Genomic DNA, 18,963 nt, shown 5'->3' with positions numbered 1-18,963 from the left:
GAAAACATCTACAAATTGAAGCACCTGATTATAGTTTTGACCTGCACAGAATTTCAGATCTCCAGAAGCAGCCTCTTCCCCTTCCAGTATGATTCTCGGACTTAGTTCTATTGTGACAGCGAAAGTGTAAACTGTGGTGGCACAGGAGTCACCTATGTCACCACTAACCAGGAAGTAGAGACTGAGACAGAAAGTGGCCAAGGTTGTTTTGATCTGCATTTCCCTAATGACTAAGGATGTTGAACATTTCTTTAGGTGCTTCTTGGCCATTCGAAATTCCTCAGTTGAGAATTCTTTGTTTAGTTCTATAACCCATTTTTAATAGGGTTATTTTGTTCTCTGGTGTCTAACTTCTTGAGTTATTTGTACATATTGGATATTAGCCCTCTATCAGATATAGGATTGGTAAAGATCTTCTCCCAATCTGTTGGTTGCATACCCCTGAAATTCCACCTCACACCAGTCAGAATAGCTAAGATCAAAAACTCAGGTGACAGCAAATGCTGGCAAGGATGTGGAGAAAGAGGAACACTCCTCCATTGTTGGTGGGATTGCAAGCTGGTACAACCACTCTTGAAATCAGTCTGGAGGTTCCTCAGGAAATTGGACATAGTACTACCTGAGGACCCAGCTATACCACTCCTGGGCATATTCCCAAAAGATGCTACAACATATATCAAGGACACATACTCCACTATGTTCATAGCAACCTTTATTTGTAATAGCAAGAAGCTGGAAAGACCCCAGATGTCCTTCAAGAGAGGAATGGATACATAAAATGTAGTACATTTATACAATGGAGTATTACTCAGCTATTAAAAGCAATGACTTCATGAAATTCTTAGGCAAATGGATAGAACTAGAAAGTATTATCCTGAGTCACAAAAGAACACACATGGTATGCACTCACTGATAAGTGGATATGAGCCCAAAAGCTCTGAATACCCAAGATGCAATTCACAGACCACATGAAGATCAAGAAGAAGGAAGACCCAAGTGTGGATGCTTCAATTCTTCTTAGAAGGGGGAACAAAATACTCATGTGGAGCAGAGACTGAAGGAAAGGCCATCCGGAGACTGTCCCACCTAGGAATCCATCCCATATACAAACACCAAACCCAGACACTATTGTGGATGCCAAGAAGTGCTTGCTGACAGGAGCCTAATATAGTTGTCTCCTGAGAGGCTCTGCCAGAGCCTGACAAATACAGGGGCAGATGCTCTTAGCCAACCATTGGACTGAGCACAGGGTCCCCAATGGAGGAGAGGACTGAAGGAGCTGAAGGGGTTTGCAACCCCATAGGAGGAACAACAATATCAACCAACCAGACACCCACCCCAAAGCTCCCAAGGTCTAAGCTACCAACCAAAGAGTACACATGGAGCAACCCATGACTCCAACTGAATATGCAGCATAGGATGGCCTTGTCGGGCATCAGTGGGAGGAGAGGCTCTTGGTCCTGGAAAGACTCAATGTCCCAGTGTACGGGAATGCTAGGGTGGTGAGGTGGGAGTGGGTGGGTGGGGGAGCATCCTCATAGAAGCTGGGGAAGGGGAATAGAATAAGGTGTTTCCAGACTGGAAACCAGGAAAGAGGATAACATTTGAAATTTAAATAAATAAAATATCCAATTAATAAAAAGTGGCCAAGGACAATGTCACCCTCAAAGCATGTACAATGAATAAATAAATAAATGAGCTGCTTAGAGACCCCAAGCCTCGGGGTTGACAAGGCAGAGTCATCTCTTTTCTGACACTGACCTGACCTATGACCCTCAGCTATTTCTTGATTCCTCCATTTCTCAATGGCTTTCATTTTAAAATCTAAGGCTGTGAGTAGAAATGACCGTGATCCACACAGCCCTGATGATCTATGGTTCATGTAGATAAGAAGCTTGTTTGTTGGGATAGAAAAGGACTTAGGAACCAAGCCTCCTGAACTCTCCAGATCAAGATCCAGTTTCCCGTCTAATAGACTTTTGAAAGTTTTCTCAAATATATATCAACTAAAGACTAGCTTATACCTTAGAAAACTCTTCATTGGAACAAAATATACTTTAAGGAATGAATGCAACACTATCCATAGAGGAAAATATCTGAAGTCAGTCTGTTGAAAAATATCTGAAGTGTCATCAAGCTTGACCTTAAAGAGAGCAGAACGCAGCACTCCAAAGTAAGCCACTTGGGTGCACCAAGTAATGAGAGGAGAAGAAATGAACAAGCACAACTCTGTTCTTTTCTTGTTTGCCTATAAGGAAGACAAACATTTGTAAACATCTCATTTCTCTCTTCTCTACAGGTATGGGCAACAGTTAGCACCTACTCTTATTAACACAGAGAAGATTAATATGTGCTAGATACTTTTGTATCATTATGACAAAATACCCAAGCAAGCAAGAAAGAAACAAAAAAAATCAAAATCAATAAAACAAAACAAACAAAAAAAAACAGAACAAGACAAAACATACAAGCATAAAGGAAGGAAGGGTGGGCTAGGCTTACTGTTCTTTTGTGCTCTTCATTTCTAAGTGGTAAATCTATGACTTTTAAAAAGACACTTGATTAGGCAGGACTTTATGGTGGCCTGACTGTGTGAAAAAGAACTGTTTATGTCAGCATCAACCATGATGAAGAGAGCAAGACAAAACATGATGTCCCCATCACCTTCATTCATCCTTACCTCCTATGTTTACAAAGCCTCCCAAACAGTAGTACCTTCTGCAGACCTGTCTTGCAATCATGAGCTCATGCAGGTCACATGTATATGGACCATAGTACAAGAGAACCTCCAAAATAAACTGCCTAGACAAACAGAGAAGATATAGTTTTATCCATGCATGTAACAACAAAGAGAAGGACACTGAGGAAACCTTATAAATGGCACTTTAAGTGGGTTTAAACCTCTGTAGACAGGACTGAGGGCAACATGAGAACAAAGCTAAGTAAGGAAACTGGAAGCTGTTTTATTATACCGAATAGAGGGTTTGATACAATGGAGGCATACTAGAAAGGATAGCATCAGGTCTTAAAAGGTGGGTCAGCAATTGAGGTATTTTCAGCCAAGCATGATGACCGAAATTTAATCCCTTGGTCCTACATTATAGAAGTTATCCTTGGACCTACCTGTGCATTCTGTGGCATACAAACATGCATGCATGAATTCACACACACATACACACACACACAAAGGCACGCAAAGACACACAAAGACACACAAATTAAAACAAACAAGTTATACCATCAGGCTGAGGAGGAGTTTAACTATCATACGAAAGTACTGGAGTTTGTTCTCTAGGCAAGGACAAGTTAGAAAGGATGTGGAAAGAGAAGGTGTTTCCAAATGGACTTCCTGTCCAGGAACTGTTCATGGTACTAACTGGCTGCCCTAGGAGAGGTCTGTAACAAGAGCCTCTTTCTCATCTAGGCTGTGGAAGTGCTGCTGCAACATGGAGCCAATGTGAATGTTCAAGATGCGGTCTTCTTCACCCCACTACACATCGCAGCCTACTACGGGCACGAGCAGGTAGGCATCAAGTGGGAGCTTCAATATTGTGTAATAGTCTCATCAGCTCTATCCATGGGAGCTTGTAGATCCATATAAACACAGCAATGATTATGTCATTCATTGTTATTGTCTTAGTGCATAGAGTGTGCTTTGGTGGTTTGCAGCAATGGGAATCAACCAGCCTGAATTGGGGGGAGGGGGAACTTCCCCAGGTTTATGGCTATTTGTAGCTTATATAGTACCTCTAGTCTCCATTTTTAAGGGGAAAATATTTATGATTTGGACTTTCTAGGTATGCCTTTACAAAGAAATAGAGTTGCTTGAGAGATGTATAGTTCTCAACATTCTTTAGATGCTAATGGAGTAGGCACAAGACATGTTACAAAGGCCCTTCCAGCAGCTCTCTGAAACAGGTGTCTTTAAGAAACCCTATTTCTGTTTCCTGCTCTAGGGGATGGTGGATGCTGGAAAGGCCTCCTGAGATTTATGTTGCCTCTGGCTCTGAGCCTGTGACTTGCCTTTAAGAGGAACTTGAGGTTGTGATTAGGCTCAGAGACTTCAGCAGATAGTGTCAAGTTTGCTGTCAGGTCTGATGTTTCCACAGGGTCTGTCTCTATGGAGGGAAATGAGATCATGCTGTGGAAGAAAATATGGGGATAAGAGGTCAAAGTCACATGGGGAAGGGCTGAGAATGCCAGCATGCCCCCAGTACCCTGGCAAATAGGGACCTACAGCCATGGGAGAGCACCACTCCTCAGAAAATCTAATCTAGGTGTCATTTGTCCCCAGTTTCCAACACTCCATTCAAAGCCTAACAACAGGGCTGGTAGTATGCCAATCAGATGGCTGAGAACAGAAATGGAGTGTGTACCAGGCTGGTCAGCCTGCAGTCCTATGCTTTCTCTGCCAGGCCACAAGCCCATTTCTCAGTGAGCCCATGCAGAGAGCCATCAAACCCAAACAATTTAACTAAACAGTGAAGTTGCAATTCAAAACAATGTGTTCCAACTTCAAAGTGTATTGATTTTCCATCTCAGCATAGTGAAAGACAAACAATACCTATGCCGATTTCAAACACTGCCCCTTAGCTATTTTTGAAAAAAAAAAAAAGAAAAAGAAAAGAAAACATGAAAAAAAAACAGAAGAAAAAATAGAGACACAAAAGTAAGTATATAAGCATGTAAAGCACTCCTTCCTGTGTGTCATCCTTATCCTCCGTTGGCTTCCCACAGCTGTCATGTCACAGTGTTCCCTGAGCGTCCAACTGTAACTTCCTGTGTTCGGTACTGCTCTGGTCACCGTATCTTTGTGTCCCTGTGAGCTGGCATATGCTTGCACACTCTTGTGTCTGTGAAGCATGATCCACAGATTATCAAACTTGGCAGTCCATTGATGTGCTACTCAGAGTGTACAGAAGTGCCTGGGCAGTCAGGAGCTGGTCACAGTATATGTGCAGGCTCCAAAAGTCTGGTGGTGGGAAAACCCTATACGTTCAGGAGTTAGGCAGGAGCAGGAGATGTGGTGCGCATGCTGTTTGCAAAGTCATCTACTTAGCTGATTGACCTCACAACCAACAGAGAGATAAAGAGCCTCTATATGTGTTGGTGAAGAGCTAAATTTGTTTACTTTCCATGAAAATATAGTCACAGCCATACAAATTATGCTAAAATGTGGATGGCCCTTTTATGATAAGGGACTCACTTTCTGAGTGAAGGCAGTGAACCGGTAATTTATGGAAACTGTTGTCATTTGCTAAAATATGCTGACGAGGAGAGTGGCAAATTCCAGTCTGGTGCGCCCTGTTTCTTGTCTTATCCACTTAATTTTAAGTGGAGGACGAGGTGCTTCTAGCAAGCACAGTATTTCCTAAATATGTAATAATAGCACTTAATAGACAATCGAGTTCCTGGAGAATTTAAATCTGTTATAGACTCACAGGGATGGCAGGAGTGAGCAGATTTGCTTAGGTGGCAAGGTTCTGATGGTCAGGAACTTAAGTGTGGATCTGTCCATTAGCCAAGAGAGGGGTAAAATGCACACATTTCTCATTTGTGTTGCCATTTCTATAGACAAATGTTAAGGGCTAAGTACCTTGTTGTGCACTTTACAAGTACTAACATACCAAATTCTCACAGCATCTCCAAGAGATAGAGCCTTTACTATTTCTAGTTTAACATAAAGAAACTGAGGTCTGAAAACCTCTTCATTGTTCATTGGATGACAGTGGCATGGCTAAGACATTGGAACTGGGCCCCAGAGTCCCTGCTCTGCCTGGTACACTCAAGAGCAAGCCCTTTCCCCATCTGCCACTCAGATTATTCACGGGTTGAGAACTTGTATCAAATGTCTATTGTATCATTCTGCTATATGTTAGCAGTTGTGCTTGGCAAGTAAATATGTCATTGCCTCTGGTCCTCACCACAACCTGTGAGTTAAGTCTGACCATGATTTCTACTTTGTGTCAAAGGCACTTGGGGTAAAATTAATAAAATTGGTTGGAGGTTTATAGCTCATTAATAAGACACTAATCTAGAAATTGTGAGGTTCTGGGCTTCAAGCCTAGTTCTGAAAATATCAGAAAGTGGTTAGTTAACTGCTCATCTCAAGAGCCCAGAGCCTAAGTAGGTCAGCTTATAATTTTACCCCTATCCTGTCTTTTGGATCTCAACTACCAGTCACTGTGTGACTCTCTCCTGGTTACTTTTAAGTGTCAACTTGGCACACTCTAGGATCACCTAGGAAGGGAGTCTCAATGAGGGATAGTCTACAAGTTGGCCTGTGGCCCTGTCGGTGGAAGCTTGTCTTAGTTGTTAATTGAAGGGTGAAATTGTCGCTGTTTGGTGGTACCACTTCCTAGGGAGGAATCCCAGAATGAAATCGCTTAACTGTTGGACTTCTTTCCAATGAGATAATTGACTGCTTTCTGGTTTTCACCACCTGGGCTAGAATTTTCTGGTATTTTTGGGTGAGAGTAACCCAAGAAATAGCTTAGGTGTTTTAGGCAGTCAAGAGTTCTACACTGTATTTTGGGTTTGAGGGCAGGTCAAGACAGGGTTTAACCTCTCAAGGGCTCGCCAGGTTCTCACTCTGTAGCTGAGGATGACCTTAAGCTCTTGATCCTCCAACTCTACCTCATGCTCCCTCAGTTGCTGATGTTATAGGCATGCACCACCAGACACACACTTGTTTTCCCCTATACTAAATTCAAATGATGACTCCTCTAGGTAACCAGTGTCCTTTTGAAGTTTGGTGCAGATGTCAATGTAAGTGGTGAAGTTGGAGACAGGCCTCTGCACCTGGCCTCTGCAAAGGGATTCTTCAACATTGTGAAACTCCTGGTGGAAGAAGGGAACAAAGCAGATGGTAAGATTGCGCCTCACTTCTCAGTGTCACATTTGCAGTGTCTTCCCCTTCCTCTGGAGGAGACCAGCCGAGGCTGGCAACCCCTGCAGACACATGCTAACATGTCTCACAAATCACAATTCATTTCCATACGACAACTATTAAACTCAAAAGAGAATGTTTCTTTACACTGTTCAGTTAGCTTCCCCCACACTGAGCACCCTGGGAAGGAACGTTCTGGATAGATCTGTTCTGTCTGCTGCTATTCACATGTCATTTCCTTCAGTGGAGGTATAATTTACATATGGGAAACTCAGTAAGTCCAAAGTAACTCATCTTCTAGGCTCTCCTGCCCCAGATCACTTTGTTTCTTCTCAAACTCAACAAAATGGTTTATTCCATTCTATGTTTTGCTTTTATTTTCTGTGTGTGCATGTGTGAGGTCTATGTATATAGTGTGTGTTCAGTCCTTACAGACATGTATAGACTCTAGGGAAACATCTGGTGTCTTGTTCTATTACTGTGACAGAGTCCCTTGATATATGGTATCTCTCTGAACCTAGAGCACAGCTCTCAGCTAGGACACACCAGCAATCCTCCTTCCTATCTCTGCCTCCAGTGACAGGGTGGTTATCAGTATTCTCGATAATACCAGTATTATCCAGCCTTTTACACAAGTGCTGGGGATTTGAACTCAGGTCAAGCTTTACCAAGAAGTGCTTTTACTCTGGTAATCACCTCCCAGCTCCAAACTTTCCAGATTAATTTTGCCATTTATCCATATTACTTCTGCAAGCAGAGTCTTATCTTTTAAACTGTAGAAGGCTCCAAATATCCCACCATTTGTACATCCAGCTTCTTCCTGGCTGTAATTCAATGTTTCTGCCATTTTGCTACTATGTAAGTCCTTTGGTTAACGGATACACTTATCTCTCTTGGATACATATATAGATGTGGAATTTCTAGACCAAAGAGTATGCATATGCTAATTATGTAGATACTCCCAGACATCTGTACTCCCAAGGCACTCCTACTGTTTTCCAATCTTGTAGCAATGTACTCCATCCCCTCCCTACAGCCTTCCTTCGCAACAACTAATACTCTATTATACTAAAATTGGCAGGCACAAAGGCTAAGGGTCATAAATTTAGTCATTTTTATTTTAATTTTTAAATGTTTTTAACTAGGAGCCTGATATAGCTGTCTCCTGAGAGGCTTTACTAGTGTCTGACAAATACAGAAGTGGATGTTCTCAGCCACTGGACTGAGCACAGGGTCCTCAATGGATAAGCTAGAGAAAGGACCCAAGGAGCTGAAAGGGTTTGCAGTCCCACAGGAGGAACAGCAATATGAACCAACCAGAACCCCTAGAGCTCCCAGAGACTAAACCACCAACCAAAGAGTACACATGGAGGAACCCATGGCTCCAGCTGTATATGTAGCAGAGGATGGCCTAGTTGGTCATCAGTGGGAGGAGAGGCCCTTAGTTCTGTGAAGGCTCTATGCCCAGTGTAGGGGAATGTCAGGGCCAGAAAGCTGGAGAGGGTGGGTTGATGAGCAGGTGGAGGGGGAATGAGATAGGAGGTTTTCAAAGGGGAAAGGAGGAAAGGGGATAACATTTGAGATGTATATTTAAAAAATAATTAAAAAAAAAAAAGAAAATAGCATTAAAGAAGAAGACTTCCTCCTAGACTTTTATTTTTGACACAGATTCACCGAGAGCTACATCTGGTCATAAAATCCTCTCAGGCATATCCAGCCTCCTCCCACTGCCCCCCTAGAGAACTAATTAAATGCCCATCAGTGATAGCTGCTGCCCTTTGCAACAAAAAGATGCACAGCTCCAAAAGGACACGGTTGTCAGGCCTAAAGAGCTGCCAGCTCCTTCAGTCCAAAATTGAAATTGGTAATAACTTACTAAAGCTAATCGATGCTCTCATCCAGTGGTGATGAAGCCCAGTGACTCATAGACAGCCCAGCAAGAGGCTGGGACAGCTTGCAATTCACGTTAGCCTCTTCATTTTGTAGATGTTGAAGAACTCCTTTTGCATTATCTTCTATGGGCTATCATGCAATGACTTGAGCATCTACATGATAGTATTATCACAAACAGCACGAAGGAACTATCAGGACAAAAGAAAGGTGTGGACCTCATTTAAGTCTCAGGCAGTCATTCAATCTTTCAGCTACGGCGAGGCTGAGGCACACCTGTGGGAAGCCTGGCAACATGTTTGCATTTATGAAATTACCTTGCTCTTCCAGAAGATCGGAAGTGCATTGCTACTCCCTCTCTTTATCTACGCCAGCCTCGGCTTTTTATTCTACTGCACAACTCCAAAGCCTGGTAGTGTCAAATGGGTGCCGCTTATGATCAGCATGTCTCCAGGATCAAAGGACTCTTCAGCAAAAGGCATTGAAATTCGTGCAGCTCCAACCTCCCTCATATACATTGGCTGCGCAGGATAATTTCTAGCATTTTCTTTCTGACTCACACAAGTACTACATTCTTCCTACCCAATCATTTAAAATAAAATAAAATAAAATAAAATAAAAACAGCATGACTCAAACACTGAAGCATTCTTATTTCCTTCTAGTACACTTGATATGAAGCCCGCTTGGCACTCCAGTGGGTTGCTGAAAACACAGCATACCCTGCCCCATGTGACAGATGGCACAAGACCCACTATCAGGGAACTCATCTTTTCAAAAATGTAGCTGACCCTCAAGGTGATTTTTTACAACTCTAGACTCTTCCTATGGTAAATGGACGTAAGGGGGAGATCAAATAAATGGCCCCAGAAGATGTTCAATTTGCAGCATAGTATTTACGGTATGTTTCCATGGAAATGGAATGCCACAAATGAGAATATATTCAGGTTACAAAATTACCCAAAATGTAATTCAGAAGGCAGGCTCTGCATTTAAGGAGCAGGCCTATTCAGTCAGGTATTTCGAGTCTCTGCTCTGCTTCAGTGTGGCTCTTGGGGCAGGAGAGAGAAAAAAATAAATCCTCATGTCAAGAGGTTGAAGATGCTGAGATGGTCCTTAAAAGTTATCCTTTCAGCCGGGCGGTGGTGGCGCACGCCTTTAATCCTAGCACTTGGGAGGCGGAGGCAGGCGGATTTCCGAGTTCGAGGCCAGCTTGGTCTACATAGTGAGTACCAGGACAGCCGGGGTTACAGAGAGAAACCCTGTCTCGAAAAAACCAAAAAAAAAAAAAGTTATCCTTTCAACAAAGTTGAAAAATGGGAACTTTTTAAATTCAACATTCATTGATATTTGGTAACTCATTGTTAAACACTGAAATTCTTTAATATTAAGGCCCCTTTAACAGGCACAGGCTATTGCAGAACTCTCTAAATATTTGCCAGGATGGGGGCCGGGAGAGAAGGTTCAGTAACTAAAAGCATGTACTGCCCACTCGAGGGACCTGTGTTCAGCTACTGGCACCCACATCAGAGGGCTCCAAACACTTGCCATTCTTCTACCCTCCCATTGGTTGGCACCTATACTTGGATATGAACATACACACATGCACACGTTCACAGAAACACATAACTCACACACAAATACACACACCAGAGGTACATACATGCACAACTACAAGGGAAAATAATTTAAAATGAATCTGTAAGATCTCAGTCAGAAAGGCTGCTTTACTTTAAACATATTTCATTGGAATCATTATGCAGATTTGTGACTGAACATTTATTTAATAAGCATGTGGGATTTATTTTAAGCAGTGGATAGTCTTTTCCGTCATTGCTGACTTAATCTCAAAGTTTGTTTTATCTTAAATGTCAGTAATCGAAATAAGGAAAAGGAAGTTCTATGTATCCAATCATGCAACAATCTTTCTAAAACCACTGGTAGGCAATAATTCTTTCTTAAAATGGAGGAGACTGTGAAATATTTTCCTGATAACAAAGCACATGTATTCCTTTGAAAGACTCTTTTATTTAAATATATTGGTTAGAGACTTTACTTTCTTTGCTGGGGATTGATCCTCAGAGCTTTGCACATGCTAAGAAATAACTCATCATTTTAGTGACAAGCCGTCACTAAGTTACCTGGCTAACGTTGAACTCACAGCCTTCACTAAGTTACCTGGCTAACTTTGAACTCACAGCCTTCACTAAGTTACCTGGCTAACCCTAAACTCACTCCACAGTTTAGGCTGTCCTTGAAGGTATCGTCCTCCTTTGCTGAATCCATCTGGGATCAGAGAACTACCTGCACTGCCAGGCCTGGCTTTAGTAAAAGATAACACTATCTGAAGGAGGATATCATTGATACATATCATCATATCTCAATGTTCCTGGATAGTGTAATAATTTTTACATTTTACTCACTGTAAATCAGTCCATGACAAAAACGAAATCTTACAATGACCATGGCAGAGCTGTGTGAACCCTGTGTCTGATGCCATCTCCCTTCAGTGTGTAGTAGAAGGAGGAATATCAGCAGCACAGGGAGGACAGTTTATCAGGTAGGGGAACCTTGAAGTTTACTTGGTTCTGCTGAGAGGAATCATACTGGGAGAGGCGAGGATGGCTAATTGGCACTCCATAGCTGGCACAGGACTGTGCCACTATTCTTTGAAATCTTCAGTGGAAATTTGGGAACCCTTGGAAGAAATTCCTAATTCCCTGGGCTCCAGCATGGACCCATGCGATTGACTCTACCTAGCTCCTCACAGAACATGAAAAAAAATCAAATATAGACAAGCAGATCAAAACAAGCCAGGACTATTTTCTAGGGGAAGGGTGTTCTTCTGAGGCACGGCTCACAGGCTTTGCAGGAGAATTTTGGGGATATAGCTGAAGTTTTTCTGTCTGCTCAAGACCTTACAGGACAATTAATGAGAGAGGCTGTCAACAAATGCAGCAGCTAGCAGGTGAATCCATCGTCATTAACTGCTACATGGTGGTGTGTCACCAGTCGGAATAAGCTACACATGCTTTTGAGTTCCTATGGTCTTCCCTAACTTCCCCTAGATATTGTTCATCATTTAACAATGTTCCCTCTCTTTCTTCTGCTTGTAAAAACACATCAAATAATAAGTGACTTTGGAAAGAAAAATCATAATAAAGCAAATGTGTCTAGAACAGCTGATCCAATTATTTTCTTCCCCAGATATTGAATTAGCGTCAGGCCTAGAATTGAGCAGTTGGTGTTCAGTTATTATTAAGCCTGTCTTGCAACTAGACTTTATGTTCTTTGAAGATGTATTTTTATATATTTATAGATTATTGGTTCTAACACAAAACTTGTAAGAGAAATTAGGAAATAGGTAGAATGATCTTCATTAAATGTGTTCATGAAAAGTATCACTCTAAATGCATTACGAATATAAGGTTCACGGATGTTTTCTGTTTGTTTCCAACAATAAATCTGTTATAGCCATGATTAATAAAATATGAGTATCTTAACACTGGTACATTGATGGACAGTTAGTGACTGTTTAAAAAGTGAGGCTGCAATAGGATTTTCCCAAGCATCCAAAGCTAATTAATAGTGATTAAAGCATGAAAGGGCTGTGTTAAAGGCTGTTGCCCCGGTTAGTACCCACTGTAAGCTAGATTCAATCTAGACACACCTTGGTAGAAAGAACTCAATCATAGAGTTGCTGTTATCAGACTGGCCTCTGGCCATGACTGCAAGGGAACATCCTGATTAATGATTGATGGGAGGACCCAGCCCAACACATGCAGCACCAGCCCCTAGACATTGGTCCTGGGCTGTCAGAGAGCTAGCTGAAAGTGATTCAGGATTGAGCGAGTAAACACCATCCTCCCATGGTTTCTGGTTCATTTCCTACTTGATTTCCTGTCCTAAGTTGCCTCCTTGGGAGCAAACAAGCTCTTTGCTCCTCAGCCAGCCACTTTTTGTCCTATTGTTTTCTGAAAGGAGACTAGCACAGATATGAGGTAACTCCAGAATCTGAGCAGAGCAGAGCAGAGTCAGGCTGAGAGCTCTCTCTGCCCAGAACCATCTCTAATGTCACAACCCTATAGGGGTCCCATAGAGACATGATGCCAGCAACACCAGACACATGCAGACATTGGACTTCCATAAACAGCCAGGCAGGACCCTAATCCTGTGGCTGAAATTGCTACCACGAGAGACTGGATAATGACCATATTGCCAGGACTAGATTCTGTGTTCCTATGTCATGAGCTCCAAAGTCAAGTGTATCTTATATTCTTCAAAACCTCCCTTAACAAGTGTACTTAAATGTTTTAACCTCCCTTCTAGCCCACCAGAGGTAGTGGAAAGGAAAGGCTAATTGGGCAAAGGAGGATGTGGACCTGTTTAGAAACAGATGTTTGGGGTGATTCCAGTCTGCATTGTCAGGATATCAGCAGTTCAGTTCACATGAATCAGCAGCATTAGCTCAATCTGCTTGCAAACACCATTCATGAATCAGCAATGGCAGTTTGATCCAGAAGAAACTAGGAGGTTCTGCCAATTAGTTAGAGTCCACAGAAGCAACAAGAAGCTGCCTGAACACCACTAGAAGCTCTTTAGTGAGTTTCTCTCTGCAAAGTCATGATGAATGGCAAGTCGAACCAATACCACAGTGTTGTCCACTGTCCGTTGGGCTATATTTATTCTCTTTCCAAACATCATGTGTTCACCCAAGCATCCACTCTAGCAATACATCATAGGCCCTTTATCCAGGTGTCTTCCAGAAAAACACCACGGGTTTGTCCTCAGCAAACATCCTTCCATGTGTCTGCTTCAGCAAAGACATCCTTTCATAAGGCAATTTCCAGAATAATATCACGTGATACAACTGAGTTTCCAAACAAACCAGAAATTTTCAATTCAGTCAGGGTCTGAAATGCAACTGACTGGAAGATGTCATAGATGGGGGAACGTCCAATCTGGAGAAGCGTGGAGAGTGAAAGATCTCTGCTGAGAACTGTCCCAGGGCAGCACAGATAACCTCTCCACGCTCACCTTCTCCTGTCTGGAGCTTCCAAACGGTCTTTTTCCTGTCTCTCAGAGCCTAACATCTAAGGAATCCTAGAGAACACTTTTCAATCTCTATGTTAGCATACGTCATCTCGATTCACATATTCAGATTCCACAAAGAATCTTCAGGTACCCTGAGAGTAATAAAACTGTATGGTTAAAAGAAAAAAAAAAAAGAGATCCGCAGTTAAGCATCCTCCTCTGAAATGCTTCACTATTTGTGTAAAATAGTGTCATGATTCTCAGCTGAGGGGTACAGCATCTCCTGTACAGGACCCTAAACTTTCAGATCATTGGCTGCAACCTCCACCCTCTGGGTCAGCACTACTGGGTTTAGTGATCTGGATGAGACCTTTAATTTAAGGATTGCATAGTGGACATGGTACAGAAGCCTGTGTCGAGGAGGCCAGAGAACAACATATAAGAGTCAGTTCTCTCCTTCTACCATGCGGAGCCTGGGGAGAGAACTCAGGTCCATGGGTTTAGCAGCAGAGGCCTGAATCCACTGACCATCTCAATAGTCAAGGACTTTCAAATTTTAAAAAACTTCAGATAGAAAAGGGAGTCAGTTTGGAATGGGTACTTAAGGGAAAGAGGCCACGGGTAGGTACCCTTGTGTGATCACACAACTGCAAGACAAATTTGATTAGATGTAGTCCATAGAATTTATAAGCACTAAAAGACTGCTTGATATGATAATAGACAATAGAACAGAATTATAACTTTTTAAATTGGTTGCACTATATTTTCCTCTATTATAAACAGTTACTGGCAATTTCCAGGAGTATCTTGGGCATGTAGGCAAAGCACGTGACATTGTACATATGAAGGGTAAGAAAGAATGGATTCCAGATGATACATCTGTGCTTTCTCATCAATGGCAGTGAATGCTCAGGACAATGAAGACCACGTCCCTCTGCACTTCTGTTCTCGATTTGGACACCACAATATAGTGAGCTACTTGCTCCAGAGTGACTTGGAGGTTCAGCCTCATGTCATTAACATCTATGGTGACACTCCTCTGCACCTGTGAGTATGAGCCAGCATTTCTCATGCCCAACTCATGTCCTCTTACTTATTAAAACATCTTCTTCCTGTCCAGGGCATGCTACAATGGAAATTTTGAAGTTGCCAAGGAAATTGTCCACGTAACAGGAACTGAAAGTCTGACTAAGGAAAACATCTTCAGCGAGACAGCTTTTCACAGGTAGAGAATATCTCTGTGTCCTAGACACTGAGGCTTGGCTGACACCGCGCAGCACCCCAAGTCATGTATAAAAAGCCATAACAAACAGTGGCAGATGTTGCAGTCAGAAAGTGAGCACACAGGTAGGGCGGAAGAGAAGCCTGGCTGGGTGCAGACAGGGTGGGAGCAGGTGCTTCCATCAGTGCTGCAAACGGATCTGTCTCCAGATGCTGCTTTTCTGGCTGGAGCCACAAAGACATGGACTGATGTTGCCAAGGAAACAGGCCTATCAACATCTGTAAGCATATTGCTACTCACTCTCTGAAAAGCTGCCATGAGGGGCTGTATGCCCTCTCTGACAAGAATCTCATTACTAGGATTCATCAGCATCAAGTACGACACTTTCTCCCTCACTTGCTTAAACCTTATGTGCAAATGTGTCTACCCAAGATATCCTTCTGCCAGCTGCTAAAAGCCTCGTTAGGATGGTATTAGGATACCCCAGATGTAGCTTCTTTCTTGGAGCCCGCAAAACCCCTTTCTAGTGTGCCTAGGAAAACGCCCTGAAAGATCAGCTGGTATTGGGGAACATGAACCCTATGACTGAGCAAGAGGCTGCTGAGAACACACCCACAGCAGCTCTTAGGCTTTCTAGGAGGAAAATGGGGGTTTCACAACATTAGGAACCCTCGGGGCAAAAGGGTTGTCATTTTGCTACAAAAATGATTTGAACTTAACAAACCTTGACTAGAAGGTCATTTACTTAGACATCACATATATCTCAGCTAATTTGCAACCTCTAAAAACAATATCCTAGGCTGATCTGCTGTCAGCAAATTTTTGGTATGAATTGGTGAATAATAGAAAAGTAAAAGATTCTTTGATACTACAGTAACATTAACCTTGTACTTCTGTATCAGGCATCAAAACACCTTCTATATCAGGGTGGTTTGTTTTTTAACAAACCCATTACAAAGAAGCAAAAGTTAAGGAAACTACCACTTAAAGAGGAAGCAGAGACTACACACCAGGTTATTGTGTCCATTGTCACATTTAACTCTAGAAATCTTTTGAAATCTAAGTGTCTATTAATTACTTCTCTTGTTGCTATGGCCAAGTATGAAGCACACCTGGAGCAGCTAAGCAGGGAGGGTATATTCTGCCCCACAGTCTGAGGATACACAGTCTGGCATGGTATGAATGGCATGATGGTGGGAGGCTGAGCGAGTGTTTGCCTTGCATCTGCAGCCAGGCATCAGAGGTGAAGGCTACCACCCAGCCAGCACCTCCTTTCCCTTTCTGTGTTCAGTCTAGGACCCCAGCACATGGGACAGTGCCACTTACATTCAGGAGAGGTCTCAGTTAAACCTTTCTGAGAAAGTCCTCACAGGCACATGCAAAGTTGTACCTCACTAACATCCCAAGGATTTATTCATACAATCAGTTTTACAATATAAGGTAACCATGATAGAATGTGTATATGTGAATGTGGGCACACATGTGTGAGTGTGTATACATATGAACACATGCATGTATGTATGCATTCACATGTACATATCTAGGTATGTTCACATAAACACACACACGTGAATATGCTGATATATACTTTTGACCAGCCAAATCCTATAACTAGTTGCTTTGAAAAGCCTAATAAAGCAACTTGAACAATAGACTATTCAGTGGGTAACATTACAGTTCAGTTTACAATGTGAATAGTTGAGGGTGGTAAGATACATTGTACCAAGATAGTTATGATTTATTCACACAATCATTCAAGGAAGAGTTACGACGGACCTGCTCTGTGTTGATGGAAGTAGAAACATTAGCATACTAGAATCACTTCTCTCCTTAAAGAGGCCCTTCTGTGAGGTGTGAAGGTGCCCAGAAGTGTGTCTACCAGCACACACACACACACACACTGCTGTGTGTTCCATTCTACTGAAGCCAGGAAGAAGCCGAGTAGACAGTGAGCTCTGCCATTGTTTCATGAGGTGTCACACCATGGGAAATTGTTTGTCTCACTGGGCAGTTTCATTAAAAATGGCTTCCTCAAGGCTATCCCAGGAGGAGGAACTAGTGAGATGCAGGAAACTGCCTCTACTAGAACTGAGTCCCTGTTCCCTTCCTCTAACCATGGTTAGATGTGGACCAATCCATGTGCTACATGAGGGAGCCTCAGGTTCCCAGGAGTTGGGAGGATTGCAAGAGTGAACCACATTCTGAGGCCATTTACAGGACAGGGGGCATTTCTGACACTTGCTAGTTCAAAACAAAATCCAGTTATCATTGGTGGATGACAGGCTTCATCTTTATTTTCTTCCTGTCTCAACTTAAAATTGACTAGATTCAAAATTAACCCTGGATGTGGGGATTTATCTAGAAGGATTTAGCAGGGGGTAGAGGAGAGAATCTTGAAAGTGACTGATAGCAACCCAGGCTATAAAATGCTCAAGAGGAGGAGAGCCAGCCTGTCTCCCTTTGCTTCCTGACTTCACTCTGGCTGATCGGCTGCTCCAGGTTCTGCTGCTTGCCTTCCGTGCGTGACAAGCTGTTCTCTTTTTAACTGTGAGCCAAAGAGAGCTCTTCCTCCTTTAAGTTGCTCCTGCTACAAGGAAAGTATCATGAAGACAGTGTTGTTTGCCTTCGGAAACCCTTCTACCATGTATCTTGGCTTTCACAGGAAACACGTGAAATAAAAATTCCATTTAAGTAGTTCAATGGATCTAGTTGCATAATTCACCTTTAAAAATATTAATTATTTTGAGTCCTTAAATATGCCAGTGTTCTCTCCAAGTGGGAAGAGCTACTCATGAGCATGCTCTACTGTTTGTGTTATGGATCCACAGCATGAATCCATCTGAAATGTCAACAGCATGAGGCAAGTAGAGAGGAAAAAAAGAAAACTGAAGCTCAGAGTCCAGATCACATGCCAGGTCTCTGGGTAGTGCGTGGACGTGCTCCCAGGTCTCTGGGTAGTGCGTGGACGTGCTCCCAGGTCTCTGGGTAGTGTGTGGACTTGCTCCCTGAACTCTGGTTACACAAGCCTTGACAGATATTGGGTCATCTTCCTGGGGACTAATTTCAGACTCTTGCCTCAATTTCATAAGTTTTATGGACCTGTCTGTAATACAACTTTGATTGTCTTACACATATCTGCTAGGGTAAAGGTAAACTGACAACAATGAGAACATTTGACCAAAATACTAATAATTTCACACAAGTCTTTGTTTGCTCCAGATGGTTAATGTGTGATTCTGTTGCCCTTGGTAAGCATCACTCACAGGAGCCCTGTTACTACTTCTCAGCTCCTTTTCTCTTCCACCCTCTTCCTTCTGTCCCTGTCCCTGTCTCTCTCTCTGTTTTTCTCTGTGTGTCTCTATGTGTCTCTCTCTGCCTCTCTGTATCTGTCTCTGTTTCTCTGTATGTCTCTGTCTCTGTCTCTCTCTCTCTGTGAGTGTGTGTGTGTGTGTGTATATGTGTGTATCTTGCACACGTACACGAGCACACACGCATGCATTAGTGTTCTACACACACCAGTATCTGGATTGTCCTGGATTAATCAAGTTTGTATCATTTCTTATGGGTCTCATAATTATATGTAACTTTCTGGGCAATCTAAACAACAACAATATACAATTTCACAGTTTCAAGTCTACAAAATACTGACAACTTTGGCCTTGTGTACAAATGTTCTTTTTGAATTGAAGATGATCACCTTTTTCTCTGCTTTCCTATGTTCAGCCTTCAGCCTGTATCATCTTTGTCCCAAGTTCCATTTCCCATAAAGTCATCAACTGTATTGGGTTAGGATCTACGCTAAGGACCCTACAGCATTCCCACTATGTCTTGGAAGACAATATCTCTAAATAGTGTCTATAGTGAAATCCTGGGATATAGGACTTCTGCAGAGATATGACTCAGCACATATAGAGCCTTTAGTTTTCTTAT

General features: G+C 42.5%; 1 protein-coding gene across 1 annotated transcript in view; it reads left to right on the top strand.

The window, feature by feature from the left end:
* Positions 1-18,963, top strand: part of Tnni3k (TNNI3 interacting kinase) — a 274,985-nt gene that overhangs the window by 64,463 nt on the left and 191,559 nt on the right. The window contains exons 6-9 of the mRNA XM_031375950.1: positions 3,425-3,523; positions 6,730-6,868; positions 14,714-14,858; positions 14,932-15,036. Coding sequence (XP_031231810.1) covers positions 3,425-3,523; positions 6,730-6,868; positions 14,714-14,858; positions 14,932-15,036 — 488 coding nt within the window. The remainder of the gene's footprint in view (positions 1-3,424; positions 3,524-6,729; positions 6,869-14,713; positions 14,859-14,931; positions 15,037-18,963) is intronic.

The sequence above is a fragment of the Mastomys coucha genome, unplaced genomic scaffold, assembly GCF_008632895.1.
Source record: "Mastomys coucha isolate ucsf_1 unplaced genomic scaffold, UCSF_Mcou_1 pScaffold16, whole genome shotgun sequence".
In the NCBI taxonomy this organism is placed as follows: Eukaryota; Metazoa; Chordata; class Mammalia; order Rodentia; family Muridae; genus Mastomys; species Mastomys coucha.
Note: the sequence above shows the minus strand (reverse complement) of the source record. Positions and strands in the feature narration are given on the sequence as shown.